The following is a 14,327-nucleotide window of genomic DNA, read 5'->3' as shown; positions in this document are numbered from 1 at the left end:
TGGTTGTTTTTAGAAGCTTTCTCTGTGGGTACGATATCCGGATTTCGCAGTCTGTATTACAAGTTGGCTCCATCTTGCGTATTTTTACCAACAACTCGATAACATATTATTAACGATAAATTTATAATCTTTACATGGTGAGTTGAGTTTGCATTTTTCTCACTTCTAAATTCTAATATGGTTGCTTCGTGAAATGTTTCACTAATTAAACAATACAAAGCGACAACATAATCTTTATTGTAATATGAAGAGTGAGTGACCTAATGACCAATTAACAACTATAATTTTCATAAATTGAAGTCACCTCTCTCATTTCTTGATGTCAACAAAATTAGGTGATCAGTAAAACGTTCAAAGAATTTTCAACTATACATCAAATCATGTTGGCTTATGGATATATTGGGATTTCAATTTCAAGTGAAGATATTAAAGGGTCCGAATCTTTGTTCTTGCCTGCTACATATATTAGAGTAAATTACTTTAAGACACCCATTTATATTATATTAAACATTTAAAAAGTCACATTTAGATATGTATCGTATCGTGTAACCCGTGTATATTCGTGTCGTGTTTGGGTTTTGTATTTCAAACCAGATTAATAGTCATACCGTGTTCGTGTTTAGATTAATTGTGTTCGTGTTTAAACAGGTCTAACCCGTTTATAACCTGACACATGTCTAATTTCACCCTTTTCTTTCTGTTTTCTATTCAACAAGAAACGCTTTCTAACTGAAATTACAACCTTAAATAACTGCTGAAAGTGATTTAACGGTGACAGTCAGGAATTCGATTACTGCAGTGGAGTTCTTTATATTATAATTAATTATCATATTATATAGTAATTAAATTAGATGAATTGGATTAGAAGAATATAGAAGAAACAGTTGCGTTGACATAACATTTTCAGAAGACAAATTAAATTTGTGCCACATTTTAACAAGTGATTGGTGATGAAACTGAATATACATACAAATATTCATCATTTTCAGGCAATGATTTAATATCCATACAATTTATAAATAACTGGTTCGTTTTAGGTAAGGTTATGGACCACTATTTGATGCTGATTTTGTCAAACTTTAGACAGTCCCCTAACCATCCATACTTTTAAGCTGCTGTCTATTATATATTCAAAAATGACAACAATCTTGTATTTTTATTGAGTTTTTCTATTTTTTTTTAATAATTCTAAATTTTTCTTTGGAATGAGCTTAAAATTTTAATATATTTAAAAATCTAAAAAATCGTATCTGATTCCGAAAGGTTATAAGATTTTTGTATTTAGCAAGTGCACGTAAATTGTTTATATTATATCTATCACAATTGAACCATGACACTTGCGCTGAATAGTAAACGTTTGATCCAACACAAATAAAAATTCAATAAACTTCAATAAAAAAAAATCTAGTATGTCGTATAATAATCCTCATAGAAATTATTCCATTTAAACTTTCTATCCTATAATACTAAAAATATTTTATCTGTTTATCAACTGTCGATTCATATTTTTTTATAAGATGATAAAAAAATAAAAAAAGTAATTTATTTCATTGTACTTTTGTTATGGACAAAATAAAAAATTCAAGCTGAATAAAAATCTAATATCAAATTAATTTTAATAATATTATTTTGTAAATTAAATTTATAAAATAGATAATTATCTACCATAAAGTGTCCATGCTATTGATTTATTTGTGAGTTTAACTAAGAAGCTGCCTACATTTTAGTAACGACCACAAATTCAAATAATGAATACGAAATTTCTGAAAGGAAAACAAAACACTCCTTGACTTGTGATTGCAACTTGTAAATAAAATTACCCAAAAAGTATATAGAAAAAAATACAAACCCATCTACAGACCTTTATATTTATCATTTTTATTCATGAGGTCCCTATCACAAACTTGCAGTCTTTTTGGTCCTCCTATTACCAGAATTTCAATTCTCATGACCTTACATGAACGGAATTTGGTAAATGCATCCCTCCCGTTAACTACTAACTCTACCTAATTAAACCATATCGAAACTTAAAAATAAATAAAAATCAGTTAAAAGTCCCCGTATTATATTATTTTTATTGAATAGGTCCATATATTATACAACTTATGACGTCAAATATATCATAACTTCTCGCGCGGGTGATACGCATCAATCCAAGTAAGGGCATGAAAATTAAAATTTAGATAGTTAAAGGACCAAGAAAAATTGGAAATCTGTGGTATGATAAAATATAGGGATGTTATAAAAAAAATAGAGCAAATTACTTAGAGACCCCTGAGATATACCATAATTAACAGTTTGGTACCCCTTATTTCAAAAGTCTACTTAATGGTCCCTCAGTTTTAATTATGTTAACAAAGATGTCATTTTGTTAATTTGAGGGACCAAATCGTTAATTAACGGATTGAAACTCGGGTACTAAATCGTTTAAAAGTAAGGGACCAAATCGTTTAATAAAATTAAAAATGAGGGACCAAATCGTTCATAAAATTAAAAGTGGGGTACCAAATCATTTGAAAATAAGTGTCGAAATTAACGGAGGGACCTAATAGTTAATGAAATTAAAACTGAGGGACTATTAAGTAGACTTTTGAAATAAGAAGTATCAAACTGTTAATTATAGTATACCTCAGGGACCTTAGTGTAATTTGCTCAAAAAAATATAGGGACCTCAGAAATAGGTTTAGCACAAATTCAGACAAAAATACGAAGGAAAAAAGAACAATCATTAATTTATGCACACACAGAGGTCAAGAAACTCCCTTACGTAAATTCTCCTCAAAGCAACAACCACTCTCTGTGTTCTTCTTCCTCTCAAAACACACTACCAGACCATCACTTCTTCTTCTTTATTATACTCATCATCAACAAATTCTCTGGTTCTCAAGAATTCAAGAAAATAAAAAAAACCATGTCTTCTTCAACAAAACATTTTTCTTCATATTATCTTCATCTTGTTCTGTTTACAGTTTTTTTCTTTACAACTCCATCATCTTCCTCCATCGAATCCTTCATTTTCGGCGGATGTTCACAGCAAAAATACACCTCCGGTTCACCTTACGAGTTCAACGTAAACTCGCTGCTCACTTCTTTAGTCAACTCAGCCACCTTCACAACTTACAACAATTTCACAGTCCAAAGCCCTTCTTCTTCTCAAGACACCATCTACGGCCTCTTCCAATGCCGCGGAGACCTCTCTAATAACGACTGTGCTCGCTGTGTTGCAGCCGCCGTGACTCAGCTCGGGTCTCTCTGCCTCGACTCAAACGGTGGCGCGTTACAGCTTGACGGGTGTTTTATTAAGTATGATAACGTGAAATTCTTAGGTGTTGAAGACAAGACTGTTGTGTTGAAGAAATGTGGACCGTCGATTGGGTATAATTCTGATGCGTTGACTCGGCGTGACGCGGTGTTGGGTTATTTAGGAGCGAGTGATGGGTCCTATAAACCGTATAGAGTGGCTGGGTCCGGTGATGTTTCTGGTGTGGCGCAGTGTGTACAAGATTTGAGTTCAAGTGAGTGTACGGATTGCTTATCGGAGGGTGTTGATCGGATTAAGACGGATTGTGGGGCAGCTGCTTCGGGTGATATGTTCTTGGCTAAATGCTACGTGCGATTCTCTGAGCGTGGAGTTCACTCTCACGGTGGAGATGGTAAGCGGTTTCGCCACCGTAATGGGTGGTGGTTTCCACTTTTTGTTTTTTGGTGTGTGATTTTGTTTGAATTAGTGGGTAATTAGTGAAAATGGTAAATCTTGATTAAATCTCGAATTTTTGTTAAGTAGAGCGTCAATCCGGACTCTTAACTTCCAACTCGGATTAAATAACTTTTTTTATCATTTCATTTTGATCAATATAAAACACTCGATTTTTAGGTCAATTATAAACAAAATTATAAAATATATTAACAAGTTTAGGAATTAAAGTGATCTAATTTTATCTTTAATTGACCTTAGAATAAAAATGTTGTTTTAATCGACCTAAAAACTGAAAGTGTTGTCCTTAATTAATCAAAATGGATGAGAGTGAGTTATTTGATTCCGAGGTATAAGTTTAGGAACCGGATTTACCTTTGCTCAACATTTTTTTACCTTTTACACCATGTCAAAATGTAAATAATCTTTGGTGTGTTTTAAATTTGCATGGTGATTAATTGGACTATTATTTTTTTTGGATGTGTTTCTGTTTTTGTGTTATGAATTGAATGGTTGAATTGTTTATTCAAGAATTGATAATGTAATCGTATTTTTAAGGAACTCATGTTCTAATTATTTTGTGTTCCATTTAGTAGATGTGGTAAGATATGATTGAGTTTATATTGTGAGAAATCTTAAACATTGTTAAACATATGTAATTAGAAGAATTAAGTGTTATGTGAAGCCTTAATCACCATGGCATGTGAGGGGCCCACATTGAGTTAATGCATTAAGAATCGACAAGAATCCAACGTATATATGAGTAATTATCCACTAATCATTGTTTTAAATATTCTAAGTTTTTAAATAAATGTGATGAACTAAAACATCAATTGAGAAAGAAAAAAAAGAACTAAGACATCAATTTGTCCCATTTTTAGAACTCATTGCAAATGCATGGGAATTTTATTACTCATTGAAATAGTAATACAACACATTCTCTTAGACTTTGCTTAGTTAATTGAGAATGTTAATTAATTGTGCAATTAAGAAACATATAGTACTTGTTTATGATAGCAAAAAAGTTTTCCCGAGTCTACGGTAAGCTCAGATATATTTTAGCTAGATTTCCCATTTTTAATCACCTCGATTATAAATTTTATTTATTCCGTGACAATATGGTGACTTACTTAGTTTTCGATTTAATTATAAATTATAATTAATTAGGTTTCTCAATATCAAGTAAAATTAATGTTGATTAACACTCTAAAATAAAGAAATTGTAATTATTAACTTATGATTGTTTTATTTTCTTGATTTTACGTAGGTAACAACAATGATGATGAGATTGAGAAGACATTAGCAATATTAATTGGACTTATTGCTGGGGTTGCACTACTCATTGTATTCCTTTCTTTCTTGAGAAAAGTGTGCGAAAAAGGAAAAGGTATGTCATTTTATTTCTTTAGTTCCCTTTTCCTTGTTTTATTTAAAGAATAAAGGGTCATTATGATCACTAAATTTGTACATTATAGTCAATTAACTCACTTTTAACTATTTTTATAAATTAATGATAACATTTTATGTTTTTATATCAATTAACTCTAAATTATACAAAATACAATGACTCAATTCAGGAGTGTAATTGAAAATGCAGAGTAATATCCCTAATTAACTTAAAAATATATAATGTTGTCTTTAATTGATTAAATTGATTAAATATGAGTTAATTGATCGTGACGCACAAATTTAGAACCTTCAATGACTCTTTGTTCATTCTTAAAAGGCAAAAAGTGCACTTAAATTATTTTATTGTTGTTGTCATTTCGGCTCTCAGTATTTTTAAAACCGTACAAATAAACCATAAATAATAACACCATTAAAAGTTAGTCTTAATATACTCACATGGAAATGATATAGCATTTAAAGAAAATCTTAAAAAGAAATAATGTCAAAACTTCTTTTCTTTTTCTTTTTGACATTGTCAACACTCATATATTTTGTGCATGCAGGTGGTAAATGATAGAAATTCTTATGGACATATGAGGAATTGATTCTCCATCTCCTTATTGTGCTATGGTAATTTGGTTAGCAAATGGTGGCCATTTTGCTTCACTTTACCTTTTCTTTTTTTTGAAGAACTCAAAAGGGTGTGGATAGAAAGATTGTTAATGGAAAGGGGTTATCTTGACACTAGTGATAAACAAAGTTGCAATAAGGTGAAAAAGTCCAAAGATTCCTCACTTTTCTTCCTAGTTCCTATTATACACCCACTACAAATCTTTTAGCAATATATGTTAGCCCTTTGTTCAATTGTTTCTAATTATTTGTATAAAATAGTCCTTTTTTTGTTGATGTTTAGTTAGTGTGACATTTTGTTGGGTGTTATTAGATCATTAAAGTTTGATTTTCCTCAAAAAAAATTAGGTGATATGTTAATTTTTATGTCAAATTCAATGTTTCAAAAGTTACTTTTCCATTTATAACAAATTCTAGCTACTTGTCTCCAGTCTCTCCATGAAATGATTTTAGTTTATTGAATTTAATTATATAGACTATTTATAGATCTTATATATTAAGAAAAGTAAATATTTTTAGAAATTTAATCTTAATGTAAATAATATATATTAGTATCTTTGTAAATATAGTCTAGTGCTAGGATATTTTATCAATAAAGGTTCATTTTATCTGTAAATTTAAAAAAAATCAATTAACTCAAATCCATAGTTCTAAAAACAAATCATCTAGAATTTGAAATTTTAGCTCGTTTTATCTTTTCGCTTTTAAATTGTTCAATAATTTTCTGTCATGTCTAACTCCAATCTGTATAAAATACTCTAATTTATTTTTTCTCATCTCATGTGAGAGTGTAAAATAAGATAAAATGTCAAATTTGTAGTAATTATTTTTCTTCAACACCATGAGCTAATGGACTTTAACTAATCTTTTATGCTAAGTTTAGGGTAAAATGAAACTTTGGTTATATTTTTACTATTGAGACTACTTTTAAAAAAGCAAATAAAAGGTTAATAATGTGATTAGAGTTGCCAACTCATGTTTGACTAATTTGTCTAAAGACCAAAAACACAATCGAAATCTATTTCTTAGAATTGTGAATTGAAGCTGATCAAGACAATATGCTTTTGCACTTTATTTCCTTTAAATCAAAAACTTAATTTAATAATTAATGAGAGAATTAAGAGGGGCAAATTGGATGGATTAAAGGTAGAATGATGAGGAACATGACACACTGGCTAGTGAGATATAAAACCTATATGAAATGAATTTAATTAAGTTTGGTTCTATATCTCTCATCTATTATCATCCATTAGCTTTGGCAAAATGTTATTGAATTTGGAAGTTTTGTACATATATGTGTAGGGCTGTCCCAATCTAGTCCTTACAACTATTACTTTAATTCATCTTTCACAAGTATGGTTACACTTTACAATCATTCTTTTTATCTCTCCAAATATTTGTTCTAAATCCGTTTTTCAATCAATGGATATTAGGATGGACGGCAGTTCTTATAATCATTGGTTACCCTATTGGAAAATAAATTTTTATCAACGGACTCGTTGATAATCGACATGAAAAATAGTCAGTGATCATATGTTTTTAATAATTAAGTTGCACGGAAATAGAAACGGCAATTTTTTTTTAAACCAAACATATAGAAGATATAAAATAATAGAAATATAGAAATAGATTAATAAATATTATGAATTATATAATTTTAAATATCATATATGATTTTTAAAATATATATTTTTATGTAAATTAGTTATATATATTTATGACATTTAATCCCCCCCCCCCCCCTTCTATCATAAAATATTTCAATTTTTTGTTAGATTTGAATTTTTATATAATTTGCTCCCTTTATTTCTTTTAAAAAAAAAAACTTAATTCTTTCTTTTTCTATAAAATATATGTTAAACAAAAAAAAAAAAATCTTCTTTAAGTTATATTTTTATAAACTTCTTTAATTTTTATATAGATTTGAATAAACTAGTACACCTTATGAATTTTTATAAAGTATACATGTTAAAAAGTAAAAGAACTATAAATAAATTCTTATATGTATATACAACTGCAGGAAGGTTCCTGAATTAGTTCTTTCCAAAAAACATTTACTAGAGAATGATATCAGTTTGATTCTATTCTATCCTTTAAGCCATTTTCTCTTCTTTAGTTTAGATAATATATATATTTATATAGCAAAAAAAAAAATGGGAACTCGAAATATTATTTACTCTTCTAATAATTTCCTCAATCAGCATAAATTAATAATTGTTTGGCCATTGTAAAAGAATGCAATACAAAATAAGCTTTACTTCAGTTTTCTGAGGCATCGTTTTCCAGCAATTGTTTACTTAACACAATCTCATATTCTAAAAAACAAAAGAAATTAAAGTCCTGATAGTTCGATACGCTAGACATTATCCACTGTAATATTTTTTTTTAAATTAAAAATATATATTGAATTCAGAAGCTGTAAAAGGTTAAATTCGAACTGTTGAAAAATTAAAATTAAATTCGACAATCAGATGTCATTTAGCTGGACTGGAATTTTTTAGTTCCGCTATTGATATTATTGGTTGTGTCAACGGATGATGCGGTAGACAAAGTAAGTATATTCTATAATCTTATGATAACATATGTTGTAGTTGAATGATTTGTATACTGACATATGAATACATATAAAGTTTTTTAGTTCATTAGCTAATTTTAATTAAGAATACTAGAGAGAGAGGACAATAAAGAATGGCAATGCTTTGCCAAAATGAACTATATATTATATTATATTTAATTAAGAATATTAGAGAGATAAGGACAAGATGATTAGTTAGAAAGATTATTCGAAGACAAGGATAGTTACGTGTTACTCTCAAGTATGCTTGTTATGGAATTAGGAGTTAACATTACATTATTATAATTAGATTTGGAAATTAACAATAATATTCTCATTTTCTAACCTAAGTAGTTGGTCTAAACCTTATTAAACATATTCTTTGAAACATACTGCCCAACCAATTGCATTACCAGTTTATTTATGTTTACTTGGAGATTTTTTTTTTGTTAATCCAGCTTGATAAGTTGGATTATGAAATATATATTATATTTTGTATTTGAACCAAAAACTTTATTAAATGAGAAAAATTTAGTTTGACAGAACAATTACTTGGTTATTTCCTAATATTTTTTGGGTCAAATCACATACAATTTAGCTATCATTCAGTATATATTTGCTTTATTATAGCTGATTTTTTTATTACAAAAATGCATAGCTGATAACAATTAATATTATTTTTTACTCTTACCTTAGATATTTATAGATATTATTTCAACAAAAATAAAAAACCAATTGGCACCTTTTAACATAAAAAAAAACAATAAATTAAACTACACTAAAATTATGGCCTCGCTTGGTTGGGGGGAATTCACTATGGCATCAAGTTTTGTCCCTGGTTATATACATCACATTTGATTTTTTAATAATTAATATCAATTATAACTTTTTTTTACAAATATAACATGTATAAAATATATTTAAGTATTATATATATAATGAAAAAAATTAAGTATCATGTATACATTACAATGTATATAATTTTACATGTCGAATTGATTCACACAATAATTTTTTTTTCCATTTCTTTGTATCTTTACTAGTCGGACCTTCAATAGGATAAGAACGGCCCATTCGGCCTAGCCCATCAGCAACGTTTCAGAATGTATGTCTTGCATGGTTTGGGCTACTCATCCTATCCACAAACTTTGACCCGGCCTAATTATTAAAAATGAGCAATTGCAGCACTAATATCAGAACTTTATCAGATATCAATTTAAGACTTTTTTGTAATTATTCTACTATTACTCTACCTTGTCTATTTTATCATTAAACAATAAACACAAATAAGTATAATTTATTTAAATGATTGATTTTACATAATCAACAATTTAATGAGGCTAAAGCATCACATTTGTTTGATCTTTAAATAAATAAATTTAACAAAATAATTAAATTTAAGTTTATATTTTCTATTTTTTACTTATTAAATTTTTAGGATTTATTATAGTTCTAGAATTTAAAGAAAGAAAAATTAAGTGCAATTACATAAAAAAATATGAAATTAAAATTGAGCATGAATTAGATTATTTTTAATTTGGAACTGTAACCTCAGATTCCAAAAAATAAAATAAAACCAGCTTAGAACTGGGTAGCTTTCGGTTTTTAGCTGATTTTGGTCTGATTTCAGGTTTAACTGTTTTCGTATCGGTTTTATCCGGGCCCTGTTCCAGCCCAAACCGGCCATGGCCAGGCCTCACAGACATAGTCACCCTATAGAGACACATCAAAGCCTTGATCTGTGACACGTGTCATCCCAAACTAAAACCGCTGAGTCACCGTCGCCGAGTCATTCTCTTACTCACGAAGAAAAGCACAGAACAAAACCACCAAAAAAAACAGATCTAGAATTCCCAAATTTCCCCAATCATGGCACTCGAATGGGTTGTGTTAGGCTACGCCGCCGCCGCAGAAGCGATCATGGTCCTCCTCTTAACAGTTCCCGGCCTAGACGGACTCCGTAAAGGCTTAATCGCCGTCACGCGCAACCTTCTGAAACCGTTTCTATCGGTGGTCCCGTTCTGCCTCTTCCTTCTCATGGACATATACTGGAAGTACGAGACAATGCCGAGCTGCGAAGCAGATTCGTGCACGCCGTCGGAGCATCTCAGGCACCAGAAGTCGATAATGAAGAGTCAGCGGAACGCGCTTCTGATCGCGGCGGCGCTTGTGTTTTACTGGCTGCTGTTTTCCGTTACGCATCTGGTGGTTAAGATCGAGCAGTTGAATCAGAGAATTGAGAGGATGAAGAATAAAGAGTGATTTAAAGGTTAGGTTTGTAATTTTGTTTGTTTGTTTAATTGTTGTATGTTTTTTAATGGTGATTATAATGCTGTTTTAATCTGACTGTTTCTGAAATAAATATGATATGATTAATTAAAGACTTATTTTGAGTTTAATCTGATTGCTAAATTTGATTAGAAAAATTATCAATATTAAGCACAAATGAATTGATTATGTTTAGGCTTAATTTAATGCATCATATATTATTTAGATATAGCAATGCTAATTTTGGTGAACTTAACAAGTAAGTGATAAATAAAATTTAATTGATTCTTAATCTAATTCATATATGTGCTAGTTGCTAGTTCAGATTGCTCGAATGTCGATTGACCTTGATATGGATACAATAGGTTATTTGCCCGACTTCGTGCTTTTCGGTTCAATTCTCATCCACTATATCCTTTAGCATTTACAAGATCTCTTTTGTTTCCAAGTTTAGTGGAGCTTTGGTTAGTTGAATTCAAGAATTATCCGGTCTAGGTAAGAAATTTTCTTAGTTCAGTTCGATATCATCGGCTGATACGATGGTAAATGGTTCTAAGTATAGTTGAGCTTTTGTGAGATAGTTCGTGAATTATCGGATCTAGGTAAAACATTTTCTTAGTTTATTTTGATATCATTGACTTATTCGATGGTAAATGGTTCTACCAAACATTTAGTAGTCGAGCTCATTTCATTGTGAAGAGTTGTAATAGACCTTTTGTGATGCATGAATCATGATGATACCAATTTAGAGTTGTTAAGTTTTTGTCTAAAACTAAATTTAGTACTTAATGCTGCCATTTCTTCAGATAAGAGACTTTTTCAACACATATATGGAGGCAACCGTTCTCTTTCATGGCCAGATAGCATGCATAGTATATGTTTTATCTTTGTTATCTAAGATGGTGATATATGGTGTTCGGATATTTGTCGAATTCTATATTTTGTAGTTTTATGCTTTTGTTTTTCATTTTTGCAAATACTTTTAGAACACGTAATTATTTTGCCTTTTTCCATTGCAAAATTTTCTCTTTCACCGTTTTTGTTTTGATACAACATAGGTAGTTCATAGATGTTGATGCGTGGATGAATTGTCGAAAGTCTCGAGTGGTATATGCTGTAACATAATTTTATCATATAAAGATAGAAATGGAACACTAAAGAACACTTGAACGCATGAACTATAATTAAGCATCTTTCATTACTAGTAGTAGTTGATATGGAATTCATATATGTATAGCTCTCTGCTATATTCTTTTATCATGCATAGGTTTAAGTCTCCATAAATACGGTCTCCTTAAACTTCCCGAGATTATATAATGAATATTAGCTTCTTGAGGAGAATTTTGAACATCAAACTCGTATAAAATCAAATCCTTTTAACTTGTACTCTTCTTATAATCCAATGTGTGATCCCTTTTGCATGGTTGTACTTGGTTATGTTTTAGTGAACTTTGCCAAATGAAGGATAATACAATCAACTTTTAAAATCAAATCCTTTTAACTTGTACTCTTCTTATAATCCAATAGAAACTCTCGTGTAATTTATAGAGAGAAAGGGGAGAAAGAGAAGAAGGAAACAAACTATATAATGTCCAATTGTTTTTGCAATTAATTTGGTTATAATCCATTATTTGTTTTTAAAAGTTGATTGTATTATCCTTCATTTTTTCCTTACTTTCTAATAAAAAAAAAAATGAGTGGTTCGATTCTTTACTCTCTCCTCTTTATATCTCCATTTTGCACAGGAGGATGCACTCGTATAGTTACTTGGAAGTTGGAACCTGTAATGTTACTAACATGGATAGATTGTTCCTTAGCAGGGTTGCAACTAAAGAACTAATGTTTGCACCATTTCTAGTTATTTCTTCTCTTTGCTTATTTCTGTTTCTGATCGATGAAGGTAGATATTTCTTTTACGGAATATATTAAATTCAGATAAGCCGGTGATTTAAACTCACATGTCTAATTATGTCTAATTTTGGAATGGAGGGTGTAAATTTAAACTCATTTATAACCATGTATGATTAATCGCATTGATGAAGATATTTCCTTCCATTATTTAATGTGTAGTAGCATCTCAATCACCATGTGTATATGTCTTTCCATTCGGATCTCCATGAGTACTCATGATATCATTTCAAAAGACATAAGGTAAAGGATAAGCTCATTTTACTCCCACGAAAATAAAGGAAATCAATTTACTCATTGGATGATGGTTATCTAATAAAAGATTAATTTGGAGGACTTTTTTAGACTTTTTTAAATAAAAAAAAGATCAATTTAATGTGTAAGGATACAACGAAACGAGAAAATGCGAAATATGGTAAAATTGACCAGTTTGCAACGTTGGGATAGGAATGAAAATGGGATAAAAGAATCGGGTGTGTTTGAGATATTAAACCTAAAATTTATCTATACATCTTACATACCCTTTGTGATCGTCTTTGTGTTTTTGCAATTGTTTAAATTTATAAAGCTCATATTTTTGAAAAAAATTTAGGTAGATTCAGTTCAGTCTATCACGTCATTCGTGGACTAAACCAATCATATCATAACACTTCATTAAAATGAGAGTATTCTTGTAATATTATTATTCAAAAGTGTATGTAAATAATAAATGAAATTATAAGAATATTCTCATTTTAATAAGGTGTTATAACATGATTGGTTTAGTTCACAGATGACGTGGTGGACTGAGCGTGCATAAAATTTCCCCATATTTCTTGATCATTTAGATCATTTCGTTTTTTATCTTTGAAAATTTGTATGGGTTTGATGAGTGAGCCTTTAAACATTATTATTACATTTAAGCGTGAGCTAACTGAAAAACATTTAAGATGTTTTGCAGTGAGCCATTGAAAAACATTTATGTGGTTTTGAATTAGTCTAGAAAACTCAATGACTTCAGACTTGCCATAAAATTTCAAAGTTGTGTGTGAACTTGATAAAATTTAGTTGAATCTCTAATTGTGTTGATGTTAGTGAAATTTAATTAAATGTCTATAATAATTAATTTTTAAAAATAATTAAAAACACAAAGGATTTTAATTATTATTTGATATAATAAAGTGCTGTGAGATAAGGCGCAGCGGAATAGTAAAAAATTAATTAAGAAATCAAGTTTCAGGTAAAATATAGAGTTGAACTAAAACAAACACTAGATTTACGAGTTTTTGTCAAAGACTAATCTACAGGCGAAGGAACGATTTTTATTCATTAATAGATGAAAATTACAAAAGGGTTATATAATTTTTTTTAATGCCCAAATCTAATAGTAAACCCAAATAATGTTTTAGTCGTACTCAGGGGCGGAACGAGGGAGGGTCGAGGAGGGTCGGCCGACCCTCCCTCGCTGGAGAAATACAAGGGACCGGTGCTATTCTATCACCGGTCCCCTTTGTCTTGACCCCCAGCAGATCGAAGATCTGCTGGGTTGCTTCCTTCAAACCAGTTGTAGCGGCAGCGCTGCAACTGGTTTATTTTTTTTAGGGTTTTAAAGGGCCGAACGACATGTCTTTCGGCCCTTTTTTAATTTATTTATTTTTGTCCAAACGACTTGTCGTTTGGACCAAGCGTTTGAAACAGAAACAGTGAAGTCTGTTTCTGTTTCAAACGAAACAAATCATGAAAAAAGGCTGAATGAAGCCCTTCTTTTCTCCCTTCTTTCTCTTTTCTTTTCTAAACCCTAATCATAAAATTGGATCTCTTTCACTCAATTAATCACTCTATATCACTTAATTCTTAAACTCATCCTTATTTCTACTCAACTATCAAAAGGTATTGTGATTTGTT

At 30.0% G+C, this 14,327-nt stretch overlaps 2 protein-coding genes across 3 annotated transcripts; both read left to right on the top strand.

The window, feature by feature from the left end:
* Positions 1 to 2,733: 2,733 nt before the first annotated feature.
* Positions 2,734 to 6,143, top strand: LOC126683272 (plasmodesmata-located protein 6). The gene is made up of 3 exons (XM_050379120.2): positions 2,734 to 3,653; positions 4,962 to 5,081; positions 5,647 to 6,143. The coding sequence occupies exons 1-3, from the start codon at positions 2,912 to 2,914 to the stop codon at positions 5,655 to 5,657; spliced, it is 873 nt and encodes a 290-aa protein (XP_050235077.1). The 5' UTR covers positions 2,734 to 2,911; the 3' UTR covers positions 5,658 to 6,143.
* A 3,892-nt stretch (positions 6,144 to 10,035) lies between these two features.
* Positions 10,036 to 12,593, top strand: LOC126683455 (uncharacterized). 2 transcript variants are annotated; one of them, XM_050379355.2, is made up of 2 exons: positions 10,036 to 10,536; positions 12,281 to 12,593. In XM_050379355.2, exon 1 carries the CDS (start codon positions 10,137 to 10,139, stop codon positions 10,527 to 10,529), a length of 393 nt encoding a protein of 130 aa, XP_050235312.1. In that variant the 5' UTR covers positions 10,036 to 10,136; the 3' UTR covers positions 10,530 to 10,536; positions 12,281 to 12,593. The 2 variants fall into 2 exon arrangements, with proteins under 2 accessions (XP_050235312.1, XP_050235313.1); XM_050379356.2 differs by lacking the exon at positions 12,281 to 12,593 and adding an exon at positions 11,342 to 11,568.
* The last annotated feature ends 1,734 nt before the right edge of the window (positions 12,594 to 14,327 follow it).

The sequence above is a fragment of the Mercurialis annua genome, linkage group LG5 (genome assembly GCF_937616625.2).
Source record: "Mercurialis annua linkage group LG5, ddMerAnnu1.2, whole genome shotgun sequence".
NCBI classification, from domain to species: Eukaryota; Viridiplantae; Streptophyta; class Magnoliopsida; order Malpighiales; family Euphorbiaceae; genus Mercurialis; species Mercurialis annua.
This window is presented reverse-complemented; position numbering and strand designations above follow the sequence as displayed.